General features: G+C 36.5%; 3 protein-coding genes across 9 annotated transcripts in view; 1 reads left to right on the top strand and 2 right to left on the bottom strand.

Moving 5' to 3' along the window:
• LOC125778799 (uncharacterized) overlaps positions 1-22,949 on the bottom strand; it is a 209,016-nt gene that overhangs the window by 76,897 nt on the left and 109,170 nt on the right. The gene's annotated exons all lie outside the window — the stretch shown is intronic.
• LOC105233017 (disco-interacting protein 2) lies at positions 79-21,009 on the top strand. 6 transcript variants are annotated; one of them, XM_029553304.2, is made up of 19 exons: positions 94-400; positions 461-583; positions 642-731; positions 1,126-1,200; positions 2,195-2,530; positions 2,602-2,730; positions 2,814-3,007; positions 3,061-3,154; positions 3,228-3,780; positions 3,837-4,174; positions 4,272-5,579; positions 11,542-11,702; positions 11,766-11,847; positions 12,231-12,335; positions 17,363-17,732; positions 17,800-18,460; positions 18,532-18,986; positions 19,055-19,203; positions 20,699-21,009. In XM_029553304.2, the coding sequence occupies exons 3-19, from the start codon at positions 644-646 to the stop codon at positions 20,800-20,802; spliced, it is 5,202 nt and encodes a 1,733-aa protein (XP_029409164.2). In that variant the 5' UTR covers positions 94-400; positions 461-583; positions 642-643; the 3' UTR covers positions 20,803-21,009. The 6 variants fall into 6 exon arrangements, with proteins under 6 accessions (XP_011213243.2, XP_011213247.2, XP_029409164.2 ...); XM_049458084.1 differs by having other exon boundaries at positions 454-583; XM_011214941.4 differs by having other exon boundaries at positions 79-230; positions 454-731.
• On the bottom strand, positions 20,983-22,931 carry LOC105233016 (N-acylneuraminate cytidylyltransferase). The gene is made up of 5 exons (XM_029553306.2): positions 22,743-22,931; positions 22,500-22,690; positions 22,197-22,401; positions 21,952-22,125; positions 20,983-21,189 (listed from the first exon to the last, which is right to left on the bottom strand). Exons 1-5 carry the CDS (start codon positions 22,799-22,801, stop codon positions 21,078-21,080), a joined length of 741 nt encoding a protein of 246 aa, XP_029409166.1. The 5' UTR covers positions 22,802-22,931; the 3' UTR covers positions 20,983-21,077.

Below are 22,949 nucleotides of genomic sequence, written 5' to 3'. Positions count from 1 at the left end.
TGATTCATATTTTTACGATAAAAATGGTTTTAACAACCCTGTAAATGTTGTGGGGTTCTAAATATCAGTTTATTGGCAACAATGTCAATTTGTTTTGTGTCAAAAAGTCGAAGTTCGTACTACTTCGATTAATTCCTTTCATATAAAATTGAATTTGGTTCGTTGTTATAAAGTAATAAATGAAAGTGGAACATTTATCCATAAAGAGTTATGTGAACAAGTGACTAACAGTAAATAGTTTTTAATAATTACTGCATGTGTTTTCTGTGTCCAAGTTGAATCATCGGGGTTGGGCAGACCAACTAATGTCCAATTTCTCCGTCTACTAGTATTTGTGTGGATATGAATGATATTTTATGTACCTAGGATTTAAAACTGACAAGAATTTTACAGAGCTTGTGTATTGTATCTGATTGGCAGTGAAAAAAATTAAATAATATTTGTGATCAATAGTTTTCAGGTCAGTTAACGTACAATTCATTGTGATTATGTCCGAAGTGGTTTTGCCAGTGGAATCGCTATCAAGTGAATAATATACGATAGGAACATTTTGTATACGGGACTACGTCCTGTATTCTTAAGGGTGAGATACGACAAATCTAAGAAAAAGCGGCACAAAAAAAGAGTAATAAATATTGCAGAAATGTCTGCGAACTTGTTAGAAAATTTCGCAGCGCTTCCTGCTGATGTACGAGAAAAGTTGGCTGAGTTAGATTTGGAATTATCTGAAGGTTTGTATTATTTCCTTTGTATAAAATTCTATATTACTTATAACCCTGCACGTATATGCCCTAACAGAAGTTGCATTCGAGTGAATTTTTGTCTACTTGATGTGATAGGCGTACCATGTTAATCAAGTCTCCTATTACATATACATATCGGTTATAGTACATACCTATATGTTTTTGTAATCTAGTACATGTTCATGTATATTAATATGCATTGACGAGATTAAATAAGCCAATTGATTAATTTTTTTATGCTTCTACATTAGAACCGGCGTCTTAGCTTTCGTTTTAGCTACATACATATGTATGTACATATAGGCACATATGTCTGTACGCACATACATATAATTTGTAACTTTTTATTTGCGTTGATTTATAAATGCTTACTCTTTTTCAGGCGACATAACACAAAAGGGATATGAAAAGAAGCGAGCAAAGTTGCTGCAACCGTTTTTAATACCAACAAATGAAGGTGAGAGTTTTCTCACAAATTAATAAAGATAGCTTAAAATATTAAATTATCTGAATAAAAGATATTTGTTTTTTTTTTTTTTCTTGTTACATGAGTCACTTTTACATAGCACATTGAGAACTCACTGACTATGACTATTTGTTTAATAATGATTAAACAGAAAATCAGCAAAAGAACATAATTGAAAGATCTTGTTTTGCTAGGAAACAAAATTTCCGAACAATCAGCCAATTGTTGTTGTTTTTGTGTTTAATATATTGTAGCCATAAATAAATACATATAGTAGCCAAGCCATATATATAATGTATAGTGTATATACATAAATATTAATTTAAGATATATTAAAATGGGCATTATGTTTGCAACACACAGAAGACTACGGGATACCCTATCTAATATTTCCATATGAGACATGAGTATATGATGAGATCTGAAACTTTGCACACCTCGTTTTCTCCCCCGATTTTCTCATCATTTGTCTGAACCGCTTTAGCGTATAGCTATCATAAAAAAGTACAATCAAAATCATGTCTTTGTATAGAAAAATTGTTTATTTGACGAGATCTCTTCACGAAGTTTGGCTCAAAGACAACGGTACAATCTGCTTAGAACGGCTATTAAGATACAAATGTAATTGAAAACTATTTCTTTCCGAGGAAACAATATTATCACATTTTATTGTTATTATCTTTACTCTAAAAGTATAATAATAATAAATAAATATAATAAGCTTGTCATTATTTGATTCAAAACCCCACAAAAAAGCTAATGATTTATAAAGTCTTTTATGTACACCTATGCACGTGTAATTTTAAGAATAGAGAATATTAAAAATATATATAAATATATATATGCTTGTCAGATTTAAATATGTAAATATAATATTAAATTATTTATATAAACACATTAAAAAATATATTTATTATACAACAAATTATTAACACACTAAAAAATCTTTTGCTATTTATTGATTTTCGTTTGTTTCATAAAACAGGAAATGAGGTCTTGAAAGATGTGGATAAGTGTGACAAACCCATGCCTCCTTACTATAATATTAAAACGCCGCAATCGCAAAATCAAAAGACTGTGAAAGATGGAGCCTTAGTATCAAGTGAGGGATACAGTTATGTAACTGAAGTTCCCTCTCTACCATCATCTCATCAAAGACATTCCAATGCGTCTAAAAAGTCAGAAGGCAGCCATCATTCGATGGGCAGTAGTGGAGGTATTGGTAGTGGCCACATAGAGAGATCCGAGTCAAGCCATTTACATAGTAGGCAACGACGTACACAGCGAAAGATTACACACAATGAAAAACGTTATCATTCCGGTAAGTTAACATTAATCTATTTTATTGAGGCAAAAACAAAGCTGTTATACTTGTCGAAAATGTACTTTTAGAAGTGCGACACGAGGCTGTGCAACAAGCGCTTGCAGCTCTGAAAACACGGCCAAAGCCTAGTTTGCCAATGCCATCGAAGAGAAGTTCTGTACTCAATCGAAGTCCGGACCGTAATAATGATGACATTGGTGAGCGAGTGCATTTTTCTCGGGACAATATAACTATAAAAATTTACAAACCTATTACATTTAATTTAATGCATGATATTTAGATTCGTCAACTGATGAAGAATCCATTCCTGAGGAAACAATTTCTCCCGACAAGGAATACAATTATCCACGTGATCACGTTAGTAATATTATGGAGCCAATTATAAAACCACCCATTCGAGACTCATCAATGGGTGGCGCACAAAATAAGCAGAAATACCCTGAGCGGCGACCACCACAGAATTTGCCCCCATTGGTAAATGAATTAATATTTTGAAAACCTAAAATAATTTGTTATCATTTACACAGCCAACTTTGGATACAACCAGCACGGAGTCGCCACCAAAAGTTTATATGAAGGAAAATACTGATTTCAGTGATAGCAAAGATAAGCACAAGCCATGTAATTTTAAATATTTAACTATAAATATGATAATTTTATTTTTGGCTCAAACAATTTACTTTTGTTATTACAGATGCTGCACCAGATATTACACAATTCAATAATACTCGCCATGCCGCAGATCGTGTGACGCGCTATGTGAATGTTTCACAAACCGATCTTGGCGAATCGGATACGAATGGCCGTTGGAAAGTATCAGCCAAAATTCAGCAACTACTCAATACACTAAAACGTCCTAAGCGACGACCATTACCCGAATTTTACGAAGACAACGATATCGAACTCGAAATCGCCGCCAATCCCAAAGATCCAAATGCACCGAAACCCGAAGGTAGCATTATGACCGCTGTACAAGGTGAACAATTGGCCGTCGCAGCGGGGCTGCCACGTTCGTTAGAGGCGGCACTGCAGCGTTATGGCGCAAACTCATTTAAATCGCCAATGGCGACGGTACTAGATCCGAATGGAAAAATCACCACTACTTTAACATATGGAAAATTATTGTCACGTGCACAAAAAATTGCATATGCATTATCAACGAAAATCTTCAGTAAGGGCCCAGAACAGATTACCCTTAAGCCCGGCGATCGCGTAGCTTTGGTTTACCCAAATAACGACCCATTGAGGTTAACAAACTATTATAATTTTAGGAAAATTTGTTGTAATATTTTCAAATTTACAGTTTCATTACTGCTTGGTATGGCTGTATGTTTCGCGGTCTTGTACCATTGCCAATCGAGTTGCCGCTCTCCAGTTCTGATACACCACCACAACAGGTCGGTTTTCTGCTTAGTTCATGTGGCATTACGGTGGCGTTAACTTCTGAGGCGTGCTTGAAAGGTTTGCCAAAATCTGCCACCGGTGAGATAGCGAAGTTAAAGGGCTGGCCACGCCTACAGTGGTTTGTAACCGAACATCTGCCAAAACCACCAAAAGACTTCAATGTTGGAAACATACGTATTGAGGACTCGGCCACAGCATACATTGAGTATACAACCGATAAAGAGGGCAGTGTAATGGGTATGTATAAATACAAATAGTTGAGAGATAAATTGTTATTATTGTGGATATAACGCGTGGACCGAATGCAAATGTAAAATTTAAATTTTTCTTTAAGGGGTCACGGTTACACGCTTGGCTATGATGAACCATTGTCGCGCGCTAACCATGGCTTGCCATTACACCGAAGGTGAAACCATAGTTTGTGTGTTGGATTTTAAGCGCGAAGTTGGTTTATGGCACGCTGTACTCACCTCAGTGTTGAATGGAATGCATGTTCTATTCATACCTTATGCTTTGATGAAATTGCGTCCCTCATCATGGATGCAACTTATCACCAAACATCGCGCTTCCTGTTGTTTGGTGAAGAGTCGTGATTTGCATTGGGGTCTATTAGCTACAAAAGATCATAAAGACATATCTTTGTCATCGCTGCGTATGCTACTTGTTGCTGATGGCGCTAATCCATGGTCGCTTTCGTCGTGTGATCAATTCTTAAATGTGTTCCAGTCGAAAGGTTTGCGTTCGGATGCAATCTGTCCTTGTGCGAGTAGTTCAGAAGTGTTCACAGTATCTCTGCGTCGTCCTGGACGCTCTTCGACCGGTTTTAGTCAATCAGCAACTGGACGTGGTGTATTATCAATGGCAGCTTTATCGCACGGTGTGGTGCGTGTGGATAGTGAAGATTCATTAACATCGCTGACCCTGCAAGATTGCGGCCAAGTTATGCCCGCTGCACAAATGGTGGTCGTGCGTTCGGAAGGACTACCTGTGTTATGTAAAACCGATCAAGTTGGTGAAATTTGTGTTACCAGCGGTTCCACGGGTATCGCCTATTTCGGTTTAGATGGTCTAACCAACACAACTTTCAAAGTGCAGCCATTACTCGATGACCCGGATACAACAAAAGATGAATCTGCATTTAAGCCGATCACTGATGAGTATTATGTGCGTTCGGGTCTACTAGGTTTCCTCGGACCGGGCGGTTTGGTGTTCGTATGCGGTTCACGCGACGGTTTAATGACTGTAACGGGACGAAAGCATAATGCGGACGATATTATCGCTACAGTATTAGCTGTGGAACCTATGCGTTTTATATATCGCGGTCGCATTGCCGTTTTCAGTATTAAAGTGTTGCGAGATGAACGTGTTTGTGTTATCGCCGAACAGCGTCCAGATTGTTCCGAAGAGGAAAGTTTCCAGTGGATGTCACGTGTTTTACAAGCTGTCGATTCCATACATCAAGTGGGCATATACTGTTTAGCGCTCGTACCACCAAATCATTTGCCGAAAACTCCATTGGGCGGCATTCATTTATGCGAGGCGCGTCGTCGCTTCCTAGAGGGTTCATTGCATCCAGCTAATGTACTAATGTGTCCACACACATGTGTTACTAATCTACCAAAACCGCGTGAAATACATCAAGGTGAGTTTTTGCTGGTGCGAGCACAAAACCTCTTTTTTTTTATAGGAGATCAGTACCATTCAAAAAATAAATTGCAAACTTACATTTACACAAACAAAATGTTTCACATACTAAATCATTTGCCAAAAACTGATTTGTGCACAAAACATTATTGTAATTTGTTCATATTGGTCTTTGATAAGTGTTTATAGTTGTTGATCTGCCAGAAAAGTAGCAAAAACTGCTTTTATGTTTTGGAATTTCTAAGAAACTGTTTGATCAGGGTATATTAAGTTTGCCACAAAGTTTGTAATACTCAGAGTGGCACATCGGAGACGCAATAAAAAATGTATAATACTGTGATCAAATTGAAAAGTAAATTTTGTAATTTCATTTCCTTCAAAGTAATCCCCTCCCGCTGCAATGCACTTATGCCACCGAATTTTCCAGTCATCATAGTACTGGAAAAATCCTTTGTTGTGGTGGCCATCAGAGCCTTCTTCGATTTAGCTTTTATATCCTCAATTGAGTCAAAACGGTGTCCTCAGAGTGGTCATGTGAATTTGTTAAATAGCCAGAAGTTACACGAAGGTAAATTAGGCGAATGCGGTGGTTGCGGCACGATATTAGTTGAAAATGTGGCGAAATCACGTATAACAAATGCAAGTGCATTATCGCACTTCTTTGTTCAATAAATTCAGATGTAGTAAAAATCGAAGAATTCACTTTTAGAGCCTCACAAAACGACGCGTATCTCAAATACTAATGAATATTTTAACATGAAATTTAGCATAGATGTCATTAACAGTACTATCAACTTACAGAAAAGAAATTTACTGATTCGAAAAACAGGCGAAGTATAAATTAAAAATTCAATTTGATCACAGTATTGTATACTAAATGTCCGGTATATACGCAATCTATTTTTTAGTTGCTGAGGTATCGATATGAAATTTTTCACAAGTTTTTTTATTTCCCATTTGTCGAAACCGCCGATATCGGACTACTATATAATATAAACTAGACGATCAAAATCAAGTAATTTTTAAATTTTTTTTAATATGCAAAGTCACGAACATACACAAATATATATAAACATATCAACTGTGGTGAAAGTTACGCATAATACATTGTTTTCGAATTCTGTATGTATATGTGTGTATATATTATATACTAAAAATTAATTTTTTGTATGTCGATGTAGTAATAAAAACATATTTTCATTATTAATTTGAGTCCTTATGCATATTTTTTTAATAAAAAATTTAAGCAAACTAGCAATAAAACAATTTTTTTTACACTTTAAAAATATTAGAGGATATTTGACTTAAGGGGGTATAGGTTAGAAGCTCGAATTTTAGGTATTTTTTTGACGCGATAAAAAAAAATCAAAAATCATTTTACTATCCATTTCTTACATGCTTTTTATTGATATTCTAAGAATACTAAACATAAATAATATAAGAAAAAAATTAAATAAAAAAAAACTGCAGGTCGGCGAAGTAGAGACTGACGAAACAAAGGCTCCTGGTGTGTAGGATATAAATTCTTTCCGTGACCTAAAATGAAAATTTATGCGAAATCCGTAAAGTGTAAAAGTGTAGTTATCGCACTACGAAACGTGTTTGAAAAAAAAAAATTGGTGGAGGTTTCAAAAAAAAGTTTCGTATTTTCCCTGTTTTTTTGTGGTTCGGAATTTTTTAAAAATAAAAAAATTCTTTCGAAAGGTCTTCGTAGTGCGATATTATAATGTATAAGAAAGCTCTGTGTAAAATTTCATGTGAATCGGTTGAGTAGAACTTGAGATATCATGCACACCGCTTCTAGAAAAGTAGTTATGAGAAAAACGAGTTTAAAGTTTGAGAAAGGCTGCGAAACGATTTTGTCGGCACGTCACAAAATGAGCTGTAACTCGGAAAATAATTTGAATTTCGAAAAATTCTCTTAGAAACATTTCGTCAGATTAGAGGAAAAAAATCGATCCTTCGGGAAACTCGAGCGCGTCAGATTAAGAGATGGTATGTTAAATGCATGAAGACGAGTGTATATTTCAATATTCTGACAGTTTGAGGGTGGCTTAGATAAATAGCAGGGTGACAAATCTGTAAAAAAAAAACGTAACCTTGAAATACTCGAGCGCGATAGATTTTTTTTCATTTTAAAGGTAATTCTGTCAGAATCACGAAAATCATATAATCTGACAATTTCCGTGGGGCGATACAGGTAAAATCGTCGATAAAAGGTCAAGCGTACTAATCACTATAGCGTGGTTGTTGTTAGTAAACGCTTGACACTTTTGTTCGTTCGTTTACAGCGATCAATTTTACATCCATTGTAAAAATGAGTGACGTTAGTGTCAAATGTGTTTACTGTGGCGAAGAAACGTATGAAAAAAAAGTTTATTCCACAAACTTTAATTTTTTTTATTAATATTTAGATCTATTTTCATATTAATAAATAATTCAATTTTCTATACATATACATATGTATACTTATGTATACTTTATTACATCCTGTAACAAAAACAAAAACCAAACAGAATTCTTCCACTTTTAAATCGTCAGATTAACGATATGCCTCTATATAATTGTCAGATTATCTTTTGGGAAGACTCTGACATCAAGTTCATCCCACTGTTATAAAAATCTAACGCGCTCGAGTATCTCAAGGTCACCTTTTTTTTTACAAGTTTTAAAATCAATAAATGACTTTTGTCCACGTCGAAATTGTCAGATATTGAAATGGTACACTTTTTAGAGGTTCATTAACATTCGCTTAGAAAATCTGACGCGCTCGAGTAACTTATTTTTTTTTTTTAACTGTCATTACGGCCTTCAACCCTGACTTGATTGTCAGATTAATATATATCGACTATCAGAAATACAATGCGCGTATATACCATAAATGACTGACGCGCTTGAGTATTTTCATGTGACTGTTTTTTTTTTTACATTTTTGACACCAATTTCCCGCTCTTCTCCCCACTAAAATGGAAAACTTCACTTAGACTTTCTTTTTTTTTTAAACGTTATCTTGACAATCTAGTAAGTCTCCATGACGCTCCAGTAACTGCAAATTTAGCACTCCGGGCTCCCCTACTATAGAATATTTAAATTTACATACATAATATATGTATTTTAAGATTTAGGAAAGTTCTATACTTCATATTTTTATACTCTTGCAACCAGTTACTACAGAGTATTATAATCTTGTTCAGCTAACGGATGTATGTAGGTATTACCTAAAACTCATCGAGATAGATATAGTATTATACATATGTATATGTACATATACGTATATAAATGATCAGGATGACGAGAAAAGTTTAAATACGGGTCGTCTGCCCGTCTGTCCGTCCGTCCGTCCAAACTGTAATTTGAGTAAAAATCCCGACCAACCGATTTCGACTATATTTAATATGTATCATATTTCTAACATTCCTATGTTACAGTGTAAAACTCTCATATAACGAAATTTTAATTTACATTTGATCCTTTTACTTTCCAGAACACAAATCAAGAAGTAATTAATATAACGGAATACAATTGTGCAGTAATAATTCCCTTAAAGTAGGACACTTTTTGACCAAAAATTATCCTAATCCAACCTAAACTAAAACTGCTCATGATAGTAGGTACCGAATATGTGAACCCCAGTATCTAAAGTTGACTTCTGACATCAAATATAGATCAATGTATGAGATATATAATTGAAATTCAGGGATAATCCTTCTCTGACAATTGTATGTTTGTTTGCCAAAAATTGGTCGAATCCGGCCAATACTTCCCTGAGCCCCTAAAATATACCTATACCTAATATAAAAATTTTCGAACTTCCAGGTGACTTTATGCTGGATATATCAGCTAATGTTTGAGTTATATCGATGAAATTGGGAGAGCGTGTTTTTATCATGACATTGTATCTTTGTGTGAAAACTTGACCTAGCCTCTTGTAACCATTACCAAGATTTTCGAACATCCGGCTGACTTTGATCCGTAGGATTGGTACCTTAACGATAATTGTTAATGGTTAATATCGGGTCGATACTAACCCAACTTAACTTTGGTGTTGAATTGTTTAGTCGAAGAGGCCGAAACTCCTGTCGTCGTCTTTCTCGGACTCCGATATAATACATATAATGCATTTATTTTTTCTAACAATCTGCCGAATTTGTCGGCCAGTGTATGAGTTATATAGAGTATATGTATATATAAAACTTCTTAGATTCCGACCCTCTGGTTAACATTTTACATCTTAATGTAATTCCCTGGCTTTAATTCATGCAAGTTGCAAGAGTATAAAATGTGCGGTTGAAGCCCTTCCTTACTTGGTAGAATTCGATTTTGCGTTGAAGTGTCAATTCCTTTAGATCCCCGTTTCGCTGAGTCTTTTTTACGAACTTACTTTTTTATTATTCCTTAAAATTTTCATACTTTTTTATTTCTTAAACATGATTTCCATTTAAATTATATAATTGCCTTATTTTTCTAGTTTCCTTTGAAACAAAAAAGTATTTGTATACTTATTGTAAAACCTTGCTTTTATAATTAAACAAATTTTAACTCATTTTCGTGCGTTATGAAAATTTAAATTTTGTTGCAAATTTTACAGGTTAAATATGGGCTTACAAAAATACATTAAAAAGTATTTGAATGAAAGCAGAAATAACAATAACTTTTAAATGTTTAATCTTAAATATCGGATGAAATTTTTAAGAATTTACATTTTTTGCGTTTGCGTACTTCGTTTTTTACCATTTTGAATTTTCAAACGCAAAGCTTTTTTAGAATAAAAAAATATCAATATAGCTTAGCTCTTTTGCCTTATTTGCTTTTAGTAGGAAATTTATTTTTATCCATATTCATTCCAGATTTTTTTAATCAGAAATCTTGACACCATTTAGTTTTAAATATACCATATTAGTTACATACTATGCGAATTTATTGTCTAATTTAAATGCCTTTAAATATTTTGGAAATTTTCGGTAAAGCGCACAAATACAATTACATACATAATAACCAAGCAATACACTGAGTATGTACACTCGTGGCCACTCAAAACATACCAGTATTCTTTCTTAATTTTTAGTAAGTAAAGTAAGCTTTATTACGTTTAATGAATAAAACACAAACTAGCTTTTCTGTACTTATACAAATGCGCCCGATTTTATTTTTTTTTGTTATTGTTCGGGCTGTTGTGACCGTTAAAGTATTATTTTTTCGAGCTCATTTTGTAAAGCGCACTAACTTTCAAAAGATTTTTCTATAGTTGAATGTGTTTTGTTTTTAATTTTTAATAGTTTTGATAAATAACATGTCATTAACTTATTTCTAAATAAAAAATGTTAATTATGCACAACACTTGCAATTTTTGAGTGGTAAGCTTTGCGTGGCCACGAGTGTATAATGCACATGTATATGTTATACTTACACAAAAATGTTCTATATATTTGTGTCTTCTAAATTGTTTACGTCATATATTTTATGACTTGGTTCCGCATTTAATCGAAGGGTTCACCTACTATGTTACTATATATTCTTATCAGTTCAATTATTTCAATAATTTTACTGTGTTTGTTAAAGAAAGAAGAGTTGTAAAACATAATCGTCTTAACAACGCTTTTATTATTATTATAAAAAATGTAATTATTTTTCTTTTCTTCATTATGCTGCCTCTTTTCGAAACCATTACTTTGATGCAACCATAATCAACATTGTACACACTTGAAAACATAACCAACCACCAAACTACACTTCTACTACTACTACCATTACCACTACCACTACTGCTATTGCTATGATTAACACGAAAAATATATGTTTATGTAAAAAAAAAAAAAAAATGATTCAATAATATACCGATATACTGCAATGGTACTATGTAACTTATTTATCATGCATATATGTATATAACGAATTGGTTGAAATGAATGAAATTGTTACAATTTAAATCCAATTTAAAAAAATGTACTAACATCAAAAAGGTGTACAAACTGCAACTGCAAAAATAAGCTCATCTGGATGTGGTATTACAGACACGTCTGTTGGGCCAGCCTCTGTGATGGTTGGAAATTTAGTGCAGGGCAACCGTTTAGCCATCGCGCAAGGACGAGACATCGGCTTATCCGAGGAGAATGAACGTAAGGTAAATCTCTTCAAAAGTGTGAAATAAAAAATCGTTTCGCTTACTAAAACACTTTACTTTCAGCATCAATTAATAACTGGCGTGTTGCGTTGGCGTGCAAATACCTCACCGGATCATATTATTTTTACGTTATTGAATTCGAAAGGTAACCCTAACTTAGATAATATGTGTTCATCCTTCTTTATAATAATGTTTTTTTTATTCAAAACATGTTTTTGAAAACCTTAATGCCTAACTATTGGCAATTTTCCAGTTAATCCGGTTAGTGGATTAGTCACACACCAAGAGCTCTATTGAAAACGCAATTGTTTATTCTTCTGATTCCTTTGAATATCATACTAAAACGCCTTAATACAAAATATTTACACTTAAAATGTATTCAAGTGTTTTTTGGTGAATAAATAATCTCGATGATTTAAATTATAGAATATGAAAATAAATTTTAAAGTATTTAGCTACATATTTACATGGTACCCATTTTGATTTGATATAGTAATATGTATAATAATGTATTTATTTCTTTTAAAGGTGCTATTGCGAAAACTTTGACATGCTCCGAATTGCATAAAAGAGCTGAGAAAATAGCAGCTCTTTTGCAGGAACGAGGACGTATTGAACCTGGCGATCATGTTGGTAAGTTAATAGAATTATTAACAATATTTTGTTTATTAAATTGTTTCTAAAATATCAAAATACAGATGCTAATATGTATATTGCATCCTTTTGTGTGGATCATGCTACAGCTAACGTAATTTCAACAATTTTTTATACTCTTGCAACTAGTTGCTACAGAGTATTATAGTTTTGTTCACCTAACAGTTCTATGTATCACGTAAAACTAATCGAGGTAGATATAGGGTTATATATGTATATAATGTATAAATGATCAGGGTGACGAGAAAAGTTGAAATCCGGTTGACTGTCTGTCCGGATACATCCGTGCAAGATGTATCTTGAGTAAAAATTGAGATCGATGAAACTTGGTACACAAGTTCCTTAGTATCAAAAAAAATCGAGTTCCCAGATGGGCGTAATCGGATCACTGCCACGCCCACAAATCGCCATTAACCGAAAACCTATAAAGTGCCATAACTAAGCCTTAAATTAAGATATAAAGCTGTAATTTGGTACAGAGGATCGCAGTAGCCAGGAGCAGGTGTGGGCAAAATATTTTCAAAAAGTGTGCAGGGTCCAGTCCTCTAATAAGCTTAATGTATATATCTCCTAAACCACTTAAGCTACAAAAACCAAATTCGTCCAGAATGAATCTTTCAAGAACTTCTACTGATGGTGATGAAATCGGATGAAACCCCGCTCCCTCTCCATATAATGATACTGTTCAAAACTACTAAAATCGCGGTAAATCAAAAACTAAATACGCCAGAGACATTAAATTTTACCGCCGATATAGTATTACAGAGCTTTTTTGTGAGCCGGTATAAAAGTTAGACGGTGATGGCCACTTTTTGATGAAATCTCATATCTCGAACTTGACTAACCGATTTCGACGAAATTTGGTACGTGACATTCTTTTTATGTTCCTATGTTACGTTGTGAAAATGAGCGAAATCGGACAATAACCACGCCTACTTCCCATATAGCAGAATTTTAAATTCCATTTGATCCTTTTACTTTACAGCACATAAATCAAGAAGTAATTAATATAAGAAGATAAAACTTTGCACGCATAATGCCTTTAGTGTATGCCATCTTATAACCAAAAATTGTTCAAATCCAACAAAAACTTTTCAAGACCCTGGGTACCGAATATTTGGACCACAGTACCTATAGTTGACTTTTGTTACAAAATACTGGTCAATATCTGAGATATATAATATGAAATTTGTTTTTACACCTTAACATTTTTAATTCTTGCAAGTTGCAAGAGTATAAAATTTAGGTTGCACCGGTACTTAGCCCTTCCTTACTTGTTCTGAATTGATATTGGTTTTCTAATGTTTAAGCTAAAATAATTGTAAATTTTTTTTTTAATTTCCAGTAATCTTTGTCAAAAAAATTCTTTCTAATTTTATATATAAATACTATGATGCTATCATTCATTCAACTAGTTGTGAGACTTAACTTTTTTAATTAGTGGCCAATCAGTTTTAAAATATTGAAGATTTCTCAAATTTGATCAAGAAGTTGCAATGTATTTTAATAACCTAGGTAGCACCTCTTCTTCTTCTTAATTGGCGTAGACACCGCTTACGCGATTATAGCCAAGTTAACAACAGCGCGCCAGTCGTTTCTTCTTTTCGCTACGTGGCGCCAATTGGTCCTTCCAACGGAGTGGAGGTCTTCCTCTTCCTCTGCTTCACCCGGCGGGTACTGCGTCGAATACTTTCAGAGCTGGAGTGTTTTCGTCCATCCGGACAACATGACCTAGCCAGCGTAGCCGCTGTCTTTTAATTCGCTGAACTATGTCAATGTCGTCGTATATCTCGTACAGCTCATCGTTCCATCGAATAAGATATTCGCCGTGACCAACGCGCAAAGGACCATAAATCTTTCGCAGAACTTTTCTCTCGAAAACTCGCAACGTCGACTCATCCGTTGTTGACATCGTCTAAGCCTCTGCACCATATAGCAGGACGGGAATTATGAGTGACTTAAAGAGTTTGGTTTTTGTTTGTCGAGAGAGGACTTTGCTTCTCAATTGCCTACTTAGTCCGAAGTAGCACCTGTTGGCAAGAGTTATCCTGCGTTGGATTTCTAGGCTGACGTTGTTGGTGGTGTTTACGCTGGTTCCAAGATAGACGAAATTATCTACAACTTCAAAGTTATGACTGTCAACAGTGACGTGAGTGCCAAGTCGCGAGTGCGACGACTGTTTGTTTGATGACAGGAGATATTTCGTCTTGCCCTCGTTCACTGCCAGACCCATTTCTTTTGCTTCCTTGTCCAGTCTGGAGAAAGCAGAACTAACGGCGCGGGTGTTGAGACCGATGATATCAATAGTTGTACACTCTTGTAGAAGATGGTACCTTCTCTGTTGAGTTCTGCAGCTCGAACTATTTTCTCCAGAAGCAGGTTGAAAAAGTCGCACGATAGGGAATCGCCTTGTCTGAAACCTCGATTGGTATCGAACGGCTCGGAGAGGTCCTTCCCGATCCTGACGGAGCTTTTCGTGTTGCTCAACGTCAGTTTACACAGCCGTATTAGTTTTGCGGGGATACCAAATTCAGACATCGCGGCATAAAGGCAGCTCCTTTTCGTGCTGTCGAAAGCAGCTTTGAAATCGACGAATAGGTGGTGAGTGTCGATTCTCCTTTCACGGGTCTTTTCCAAGATTTGACGCATGGTGAATATCTGGTCGGTTGTTGATTTTCCAGGTCTGAAGCCACACTGATAAGGTCCAATCAGTTAGTTGACGGTGGGCTTTAATTTTTCACACAATACGCTCGATAGAACCTTGTACGCGATGTTGAGGAGGCTTATCCCACGGTAGTTGGCGCAGATTGTGGGGTCTCCTTTTTTTATGGATTGGGCAGAGCACACTTAGATTCCAATCGTTGGGCATGCTTTCGTCCGACCATATTTTACAAAGAAGCTGATGCATGCTCCTTATCAGTTCTTCGACGCCGTGTTTGAATAGCTCGGCCGGCAATCCGTCGGCCCCTGCCGCTTTGTTGTTCTTCAGGTGGGCAATTGCTATTCGAACTTCTTCATGGTCGGGTAATGGAACGTCTGCTCCATCGTCATCGGTTGGGGAATCGGGTTCGCCTTCTCCTGGTGTTATGCGTTCACTGCCATTCAGCAGGCTGGAGAAGTGTTCCCTCCATAATCTAAGTATGCTCTGGGCATCGGTGGCTAGATCACCTTTGGGGGTTCTACAGGAGTATGCTCCGGTCTTGAAACCTTCTGTAAGCCGCCGCATTTTTTTCGTAGAATTTTCGAGCGTTACCCCTGTCGGCCAGCTTATCAAGCTCTTCGTACTCACGCATTTCGGCCTCTTTCTTCTTCTGTCTGCAAATGCGATCCGCTTCCATCTTTAACTCTCGATATCTATCCCATCCCGCACGTGTTGTGGTCGATCGTAACGTTGCGGGGTAGGCAGCCTGTTTTCTCTCCGCTGCGACACGGCACTCCTCGTCGTACCAGCTGTTCTTTTGCACTTTCCGAAAACCAATGGTTTCGGTTGCAGCTGTACGTAAGGAGTTTGAAATGCCGTCCCACAGTTCCCTTATACCGAGTTGTTGACGAGTGCTCTCAGAGAGCAGGAGTGCAAGCCGAGTAGAGAATCGTTCGGTTGTCTGTAGCGATTGCAGCTTCCCCGACGTCGAACCTTCCTTGTGTTTGTTGGCGTGCGTTTTTTGCTGCACAGAGGCGGGTGCGAATCTTAGCTGCAACAAGATAGTGGTCCGAGTCGATGTTGGGACCTCGGAGCGCACGCACATCTAAAGCACTGGAGACGTGTCTTCCGTCTATCACAACATATTCGATCTAGTTGGTAGTTTTTCGATCCGAAGACAGCCAGGTAGCTTGATGAATCTTCTTATGCTGGAATCTAGTACTACAGATAACCATATTTCGGGCCCCGGCGAAGTCGATCAGCCTCAACCCATTTGGGGATGTTTCCTCGTGGAGGCTGAATTTACCGACCGTCGTGCCAAAGATACCTTCTTTGCCCACCTTTGCGTTGAAGTCGCCAAGCACGATTTTTACATCGTGGCGGGGGCATCTCACATAAGTGCGCTCCAAGCACTCATAAAAGGCATCTTTGGTCACTTCGTCCTTCTCTTCCGTCGGGGCGTGGGCGCAAATCAACGATATGTTGAAGAACCTCGCTTTGATGCGGATTGTGGCTAGACGTTCATTCAACGCAGTGAATGATAGTACTCGGCGACGGAGTCTCTCTCCCACCACGAATCCCACACCAAACTTGCGCTCCTTTATATGGCCACTGTAGTAAATGTCACAAGGACCTACTCGTCTCTGTCCTTGTCCCGTCCATCGCATTTCTTGGACGGCGGTGATGTCAGCCTTTGTTTTCACGAGGACATCAACCAGCTGGGCAGCGGCACCTTCCCAATTAAGGGACCGGACATTCCAGGTGCATGCCCTCAATTCGTAGTCCTTATTTCGTTTGCCATGGTCGTCATCAAAAGGTGGGTCTGTCATCCGAGGTTGTTTACACTTTTTCATTGGGGGGGTTTTTTTACGTGGCGGGTCCCAAACCCAGCACACAACCCTATGCAGGGGATGTTTCGCCTTCTCACTTTAGCTCGCCCTCAAACGGATGTTCTTAGGCTACCCAGAGGATACTTGGTCAAAGACCGGAAGTCGTGAGCTGCTTGAGTCACATGTAAAAGAATCGTTTCTGGCCACTCCCAAGTGAATGGCAATCAGAGAACTTTCCTCACTTGCGTGAACTTCTACACATAGGTAGCACCTATCTTACCATAATTCTTTCCATTCTAAACACATATAGTTAGTTAGTTTTTCCCATTAACCACATTTAGGTTCGCAACATAAATAAAAATTTCTCTATTGAAACTAATTTTTATGTCTCAACTTCAAAAGGATCCCACCGTAGTTTCGAATCACTAAATATTATCAGAAATAAATATCCCCATATTTATATTTATCTTCATGTATTTACATAGTTAAATTTATAGAGCAAACTAACCTCACTTTTATTCTTTCTCCAAATTAAGCTTTAATATTTCCACCCGGCTTGGATTTATTGTGCGCCTTCTATGGGTGTCTCTATTTGGCTGCTATTCCAATCACTATACGACCGCCACATCCACAAAATCTTATAACCACCCTACCAACTGTACGCATGATTGTTGATGTCTCGAAGAGTGTTATTGTGCTGTCTATACAACCGATAATAAAATTACTGAAGTCACGCGAAGCAGCTGCCTCCATCGATCCGAAGACCTGGCCACCAATATTGGATATTGATGACAATCCAAAACGGAAATTAATGTCAATTGCGAACGCACCGTTAGACTCGACGGCATACTTGGACTTTAGTGTATCCACTTGTGGACGCTTAAGTGGTGTTAACATCACGCATCGGTAATCAGAATTTACATTGAAACAAAATCTATTTTCTAACAGTAATGTTACTTACTTTTCCTTTTAGTTCCCTTTCTAGTCTTTGCGCAAGCTTGAAATTAGCCTGCGAATTATATCCTTCTCGTCACGTGGCTCTCTGCCTGGATCCATATTGTGGTCTAGGCTTCGCTATGTGGACCTTAATTGGTGTGTACAGCGGTCATCATTCGATACTCATTGCACCCTACGAAGTCGAAACGAATCCCAGTCTTTGGCTATCCACATTATCGCATTATCGTGTGCGTGACACCTTCTGTTCGTATGGCGTAATCGAGTTATGCACAAAAGCGCTTAGCAATTCCATTCCAATGCTCAAGCAACGTAACGTCGACTTGCGTTGTGTGCGCACATGCGTTGTGGTGGCTGAGGAGCGTCCACGGGTACAATTAACACAACAATTTTGTAAACTCTTCCAAGCGCTTGGCTTGAACACGCGCTGTGTATCCACCTCTTTCGGTTGTCGTGTCAATCCAGCAATTTGTGTACAAGGCGCGAGCTCGGCGGAGAGCGCTCAGGTCTATGTGGATTTGCGTGCGCTACGCAATAATCGTGTGGCGCTAGTAGAGCGCGGTGCACCGAACTCGTTGTGTCTCATCGAATCGGGCAAACTGTTGCCTGGCGTGAAAGTGATCATAGCCAATCCGGAGACAAAGGGTCACTGTGGAGACTCCCACTTGGGTGAGATTTGGGTGAGTGCATTAAATACAAGAAATAGAGTTTTAATTTTCATTATAAATAAATATTTTGGAATAATTTCCAGGTACAATCACCACACAACGCTAATGGTTACTTCACAATTTATGGCGATGAAACCGACTACAATGATCATTTCAATGCTAAATTAGTGACCGGCGCAACAACCGAAGTCTACGCACGTACTGGCTATTTGGGCTTCTTGCGACGCACCGAATGCTCGCAAGCCGTTTCAATTTTAGACGAAACCACACCCAGTGTGGCCAGCCGCGACAGCGACAATGAATCGATCAATTCGATGAGTCAGTTACACTTGAATTTTTCTTCGATGTCGACGGGACCTCAAGCACCCAGCATCAGCGGTGATCCCAGCTCAGTAACTAATCTCAATGATCAGGAGCTACACGATGCTGTTTACGTGGTGGGCGCTTTGGATGAGGTTATTACATTGCGTGGCATGAACTATCATCCCATTGATATAGAGAATTCGGTGTTGAGGTGTCATAAGAAAATCGCAGAGTGGTATGTTTGTATATATTACTTTGGATTTGTATGTATTTATGTCATTATTAAAAAAATAATTTTTAAAGTGCTGTTTTCACCTGGACCAATTTATTGGTTGTTGTTGTTGAGCTGGATGGCAATGAATCTGAGGCATTGGACTTAGTACCGTTAGTAACTAATACGGTCTTAGAAGAGCACCAATTGATTGTTGGCGTTGTCGTAGTGGTCGATCCAGGTAATTTTTTATAACTATTTTCATAATACCCTGAACAGGGGCCCTACTCTGTATCTCGAAGCGAAAATATATTCTATTCGAAAGTCGGATGTTTTTTATAATTATTTTGTTCTATTATTCTATTTTTCTGTTATTGATTTCTACAACTCAAAAGCTAAAGAATATTTTATTCGAAAATAGGAATGAAAATGCGAAAATCGAGTTACCGAATACAAAAAATCCGAATTCGAGTAAATTCTTTTTCGAAACGAGTTCGGAAAAGGGGCTCCAGGGTATATTGAGTTTGTCAGTCCGTCTATTTATATGTAGACACGCAAACTAATACCACATATTCTCATATGCAAACTGTTCAGATCAAACGATTATAGTATATAACTGTCATACAAACTGTCTTTCCGAAATTTGCCATGGATTATTGTCCAAGCCAAATGTGTAGAATGTTATAGCTTTGGTGCAACCCAAGTTAATATTTTTTGTTTAATTCTTTCTTATATGCTCTACCTAACTAAAGAGTGATTTTTTAAGAGCTTGATAACTTTTTTTTAAAAAAAAACGCATAAAATTTGCAAAATCTCATCGGTTCTTTATTTGAAACGTTAGATTGGTTCATGACATTTACTTTTTGAAGATAATTTCATTTAAATGTTGACCGCGGCTGCGTCTTAGGTGGTCCATTCGGAAAGTCCAATTTTGGGCAACTTTTTCGAGCATTTCGGCCGGAATAGCCCGAATTTCTTCGGAAATGTTGTCTTCCAAAGCTGGAATAGTTGCTGGCTTATTTCTGTAGACTTTAGACTTGACGTAGCCCCACAAAAAATAGTCTAAAGGTGTTAAATCGCATGATCTTGGTGGCCAACTTACGGGTCCATTTCTTGAGATGAATTGTTGTCCGAAGTTTTCCCTCAAAATGGCCATAGAATCGCGAGCTGTGTGGCATGTAGCGCCATCTTGTTGAAACCACATGTCAACCAAGTTCAGTTCTTCCATTTTTGGCAACAAAAAGTTTGTTAGCATCGAACGATAGCGATCGCCATTCACCGTAACGTTGCGTCCAACAGCATCTTTGAAAAAATACGGTCCAATGATTCCACCAGCGTACAAACCACACCAAACAGTGCATTTTTCGGGATGCATGGGCAGTTCTTGAACGGCTTCTGGTTGCTCTTCACCCCAAATGCGGCAATTTTGCTTATTTACGTAGCCATTCAACCAGAAATGAGCCTCATCGCTGAACAAAATTTGTCGATAAAAAAGCGGATTTTCACATTTCGAACCGAACACTGATTTTGGTAATAAAATTCAATGATTTGCAAGCGTTGCTCGTTAGTAAGTCTATTCATGATGAAATGTCAAAGCATACTGAGCATCTTTCTCTTTGACACCATGTCTGAAATCCCACGTGATCTGTCAAATACTAATGCATGAAAATCCTAACCTCAAAAAAATCACCCGTTAAATCAACTGAAATAATATCTAATCTTCCTTCATTTCACAGGTGTTGTGCCCATCAATAGTCGCGGCGAAAAACAACGAATGCATTTACGTGATGGCTTTTTGGCTGATCAACTTGATCCCATATATGTTGCATACAATATGTAAATATCCATACCAATAGTTTTATGACAAACATACAACAATAAAAACATACATACATAAATGCATACAATACGTACATACATACTATATATGACGATACATGAAAGTGAAATTATTTATTATACACTATTACTTTAAGCTTATAAATAAAATTAAAAATAATAATATTAATAAAAAAGTATGTTTAAATATTTTATAGTACTCAAATGAGCCGATTTATCTTTTTATTTATTCATTGCATATTTTGTCTTAAAATGCTTAAAACATATTTGTATTAGTTAAGAAATTTTGCAACCCGCTTTGTTTTGAATAAGACATTCTGCAACTAAGAGATCACTGTAAGTGTCGATCTCCATTGCTTCAGCAGCATCGATTTCTACTACACCACACCTGTGAATGAGTTAGGAGTAACATTTGTTAATAATATGGTAAATAATTTTAATAAGTTTATAACTGCATGATATATACATATAGCAGAAAATTACACGAAACAAATCCGTCCAAAATCTAGAAAAAATAAAAAGGGACAACAAACGTATGGAACCTGTGCATATAAAAAATATTTAGTTAAGAAGGAATTTAAGTACCGTAGTACGTTTTTACTAAGGTAGGCTTTTACTAAGGTACATATTCCTTTTTAACTCTAAATCTAACGACATTTTATTTCCAAACAGCCGATGAATACCGAGAAGCTAATGAATACCACGAAGATACTTCAGGGAAATATTTAACTTTATAGATATTTGCTAGCTACCTTGAATCGGTGTCAATGTAACCTGGAGAAGACACCTTGTACTTATATCATCCACATAGTCCAAGCTTTATAAAAAATTTTTACACCGACAACTATTTTTTTAACTTCTACTCTTGAGAAAAAGTATGGCCGAGTAATATTTATGTATATGTAAATTTAAGATGTTTACTGTAGCGAAATTTTTCAAAACTTTCATCCATATAGTTACTATAAAGCCGAAAAACAGAAATTAAATTTTCAAAGTTCTTGAAAAAATGTTGTATACTCAAAAAATCAAACGTTTTCTATTACAACATCATATATCCGGCACTTCCTTCATAATGATGTTATGGTCAAAGATTATGCAATAACTCTTACTTTTTGTCCCTGGGTTTTATTGCTGTTATTATTTTACTCACTTGTCGTTTTGAAATTTCTGTTCTATCTCCACCAAGTGCCTTGTGGAAAAGTAAAACATCCCTGTTTCAATCAATTCTCCTGGCCAATCTTGACGTCGAGGTCTGTGTGTTGGATTGAAATTTAAAGGAACTACAGCTCCGTCTTCTCGGATTAGCCAACGCAATTTATGTGATCTATAAGTTAAATTATACAATGAGCTGAGTTCGGATAGAATATATATATGGTCATATGTGCATAAAAGTACCTGGTAACGGCAAAAACGCAATCCTTTGTCATAAACCGGTTTAAAGCTTCCTTTATATATTGATTTTTTAGAAATATGGAAGTACATTGGAATAATCCAAATTTATTGACGTTATCGTGCTTTTGTAAAAATTCCTTAACAGATTCCAAGGATGAAGTATTATCTTGTGCATAGATTGCGTCTCTCTTGTGCACTAATGCACCAACTATTATATAACCGTAAATTAATTAAAATGGAGTTAACTATTTATTAAGTGATTTAGAGTTATTGTGCAATATTTAGTATTAAACTTTTTTAGCTTACATTTAGTAGCTTCCTCCACTATTGAATCGCTATCCGTCGATACCCAAATATGTTCAAATAAATTTGAGCTATTCAATACATTTATTGTACGTGCTAGTAATGAGATTCCTTCGAGCTCTTTTAAATTTTTATTTAGTATACCTTTGGAGCCACCTCGGGCTAAAACCAAAGCATGTACTTCCTTCTCAGAGCTGTTGAAAATTTGTTTTTTTAAAACATACTTCTATTGAATTCTTTTCTCACCTTAAACTCAATACATATTCTTGCAGGTATAAAAATAGAAAAAAATGTAAGACCGACATTTCTCTTGTCGAAATTTTAGAGCTTTCAACAGCGAGCTTCACACTTCTGAATCAGATGATGAATTAAATTAACATTAAACGTTATGTTAGCGTAAGTATCGTTAATCAACTTGTGTTTGGATCAGCGTACTTATGTACATATGTATGT

The sequence above is a fragment of the Bactrocera dorsalis genome, chromosome 5 (assembly GCF_023373825.1).
Source record: "Bactrocera dorsalis isolate Fly_Bdor chromosome 5, ASM2337382v1, whole genome shotgun sequence".
Taxonomy (NCBI): Eukaryota; Metazoa; Arthropoda; class Insecta; order Diptera; family Tephritidae; genus Bactrocera; species Bactrocera dorsalis.
This window is presented reverse-complemented; position numbering and strand designations above follow the sequence as displayed.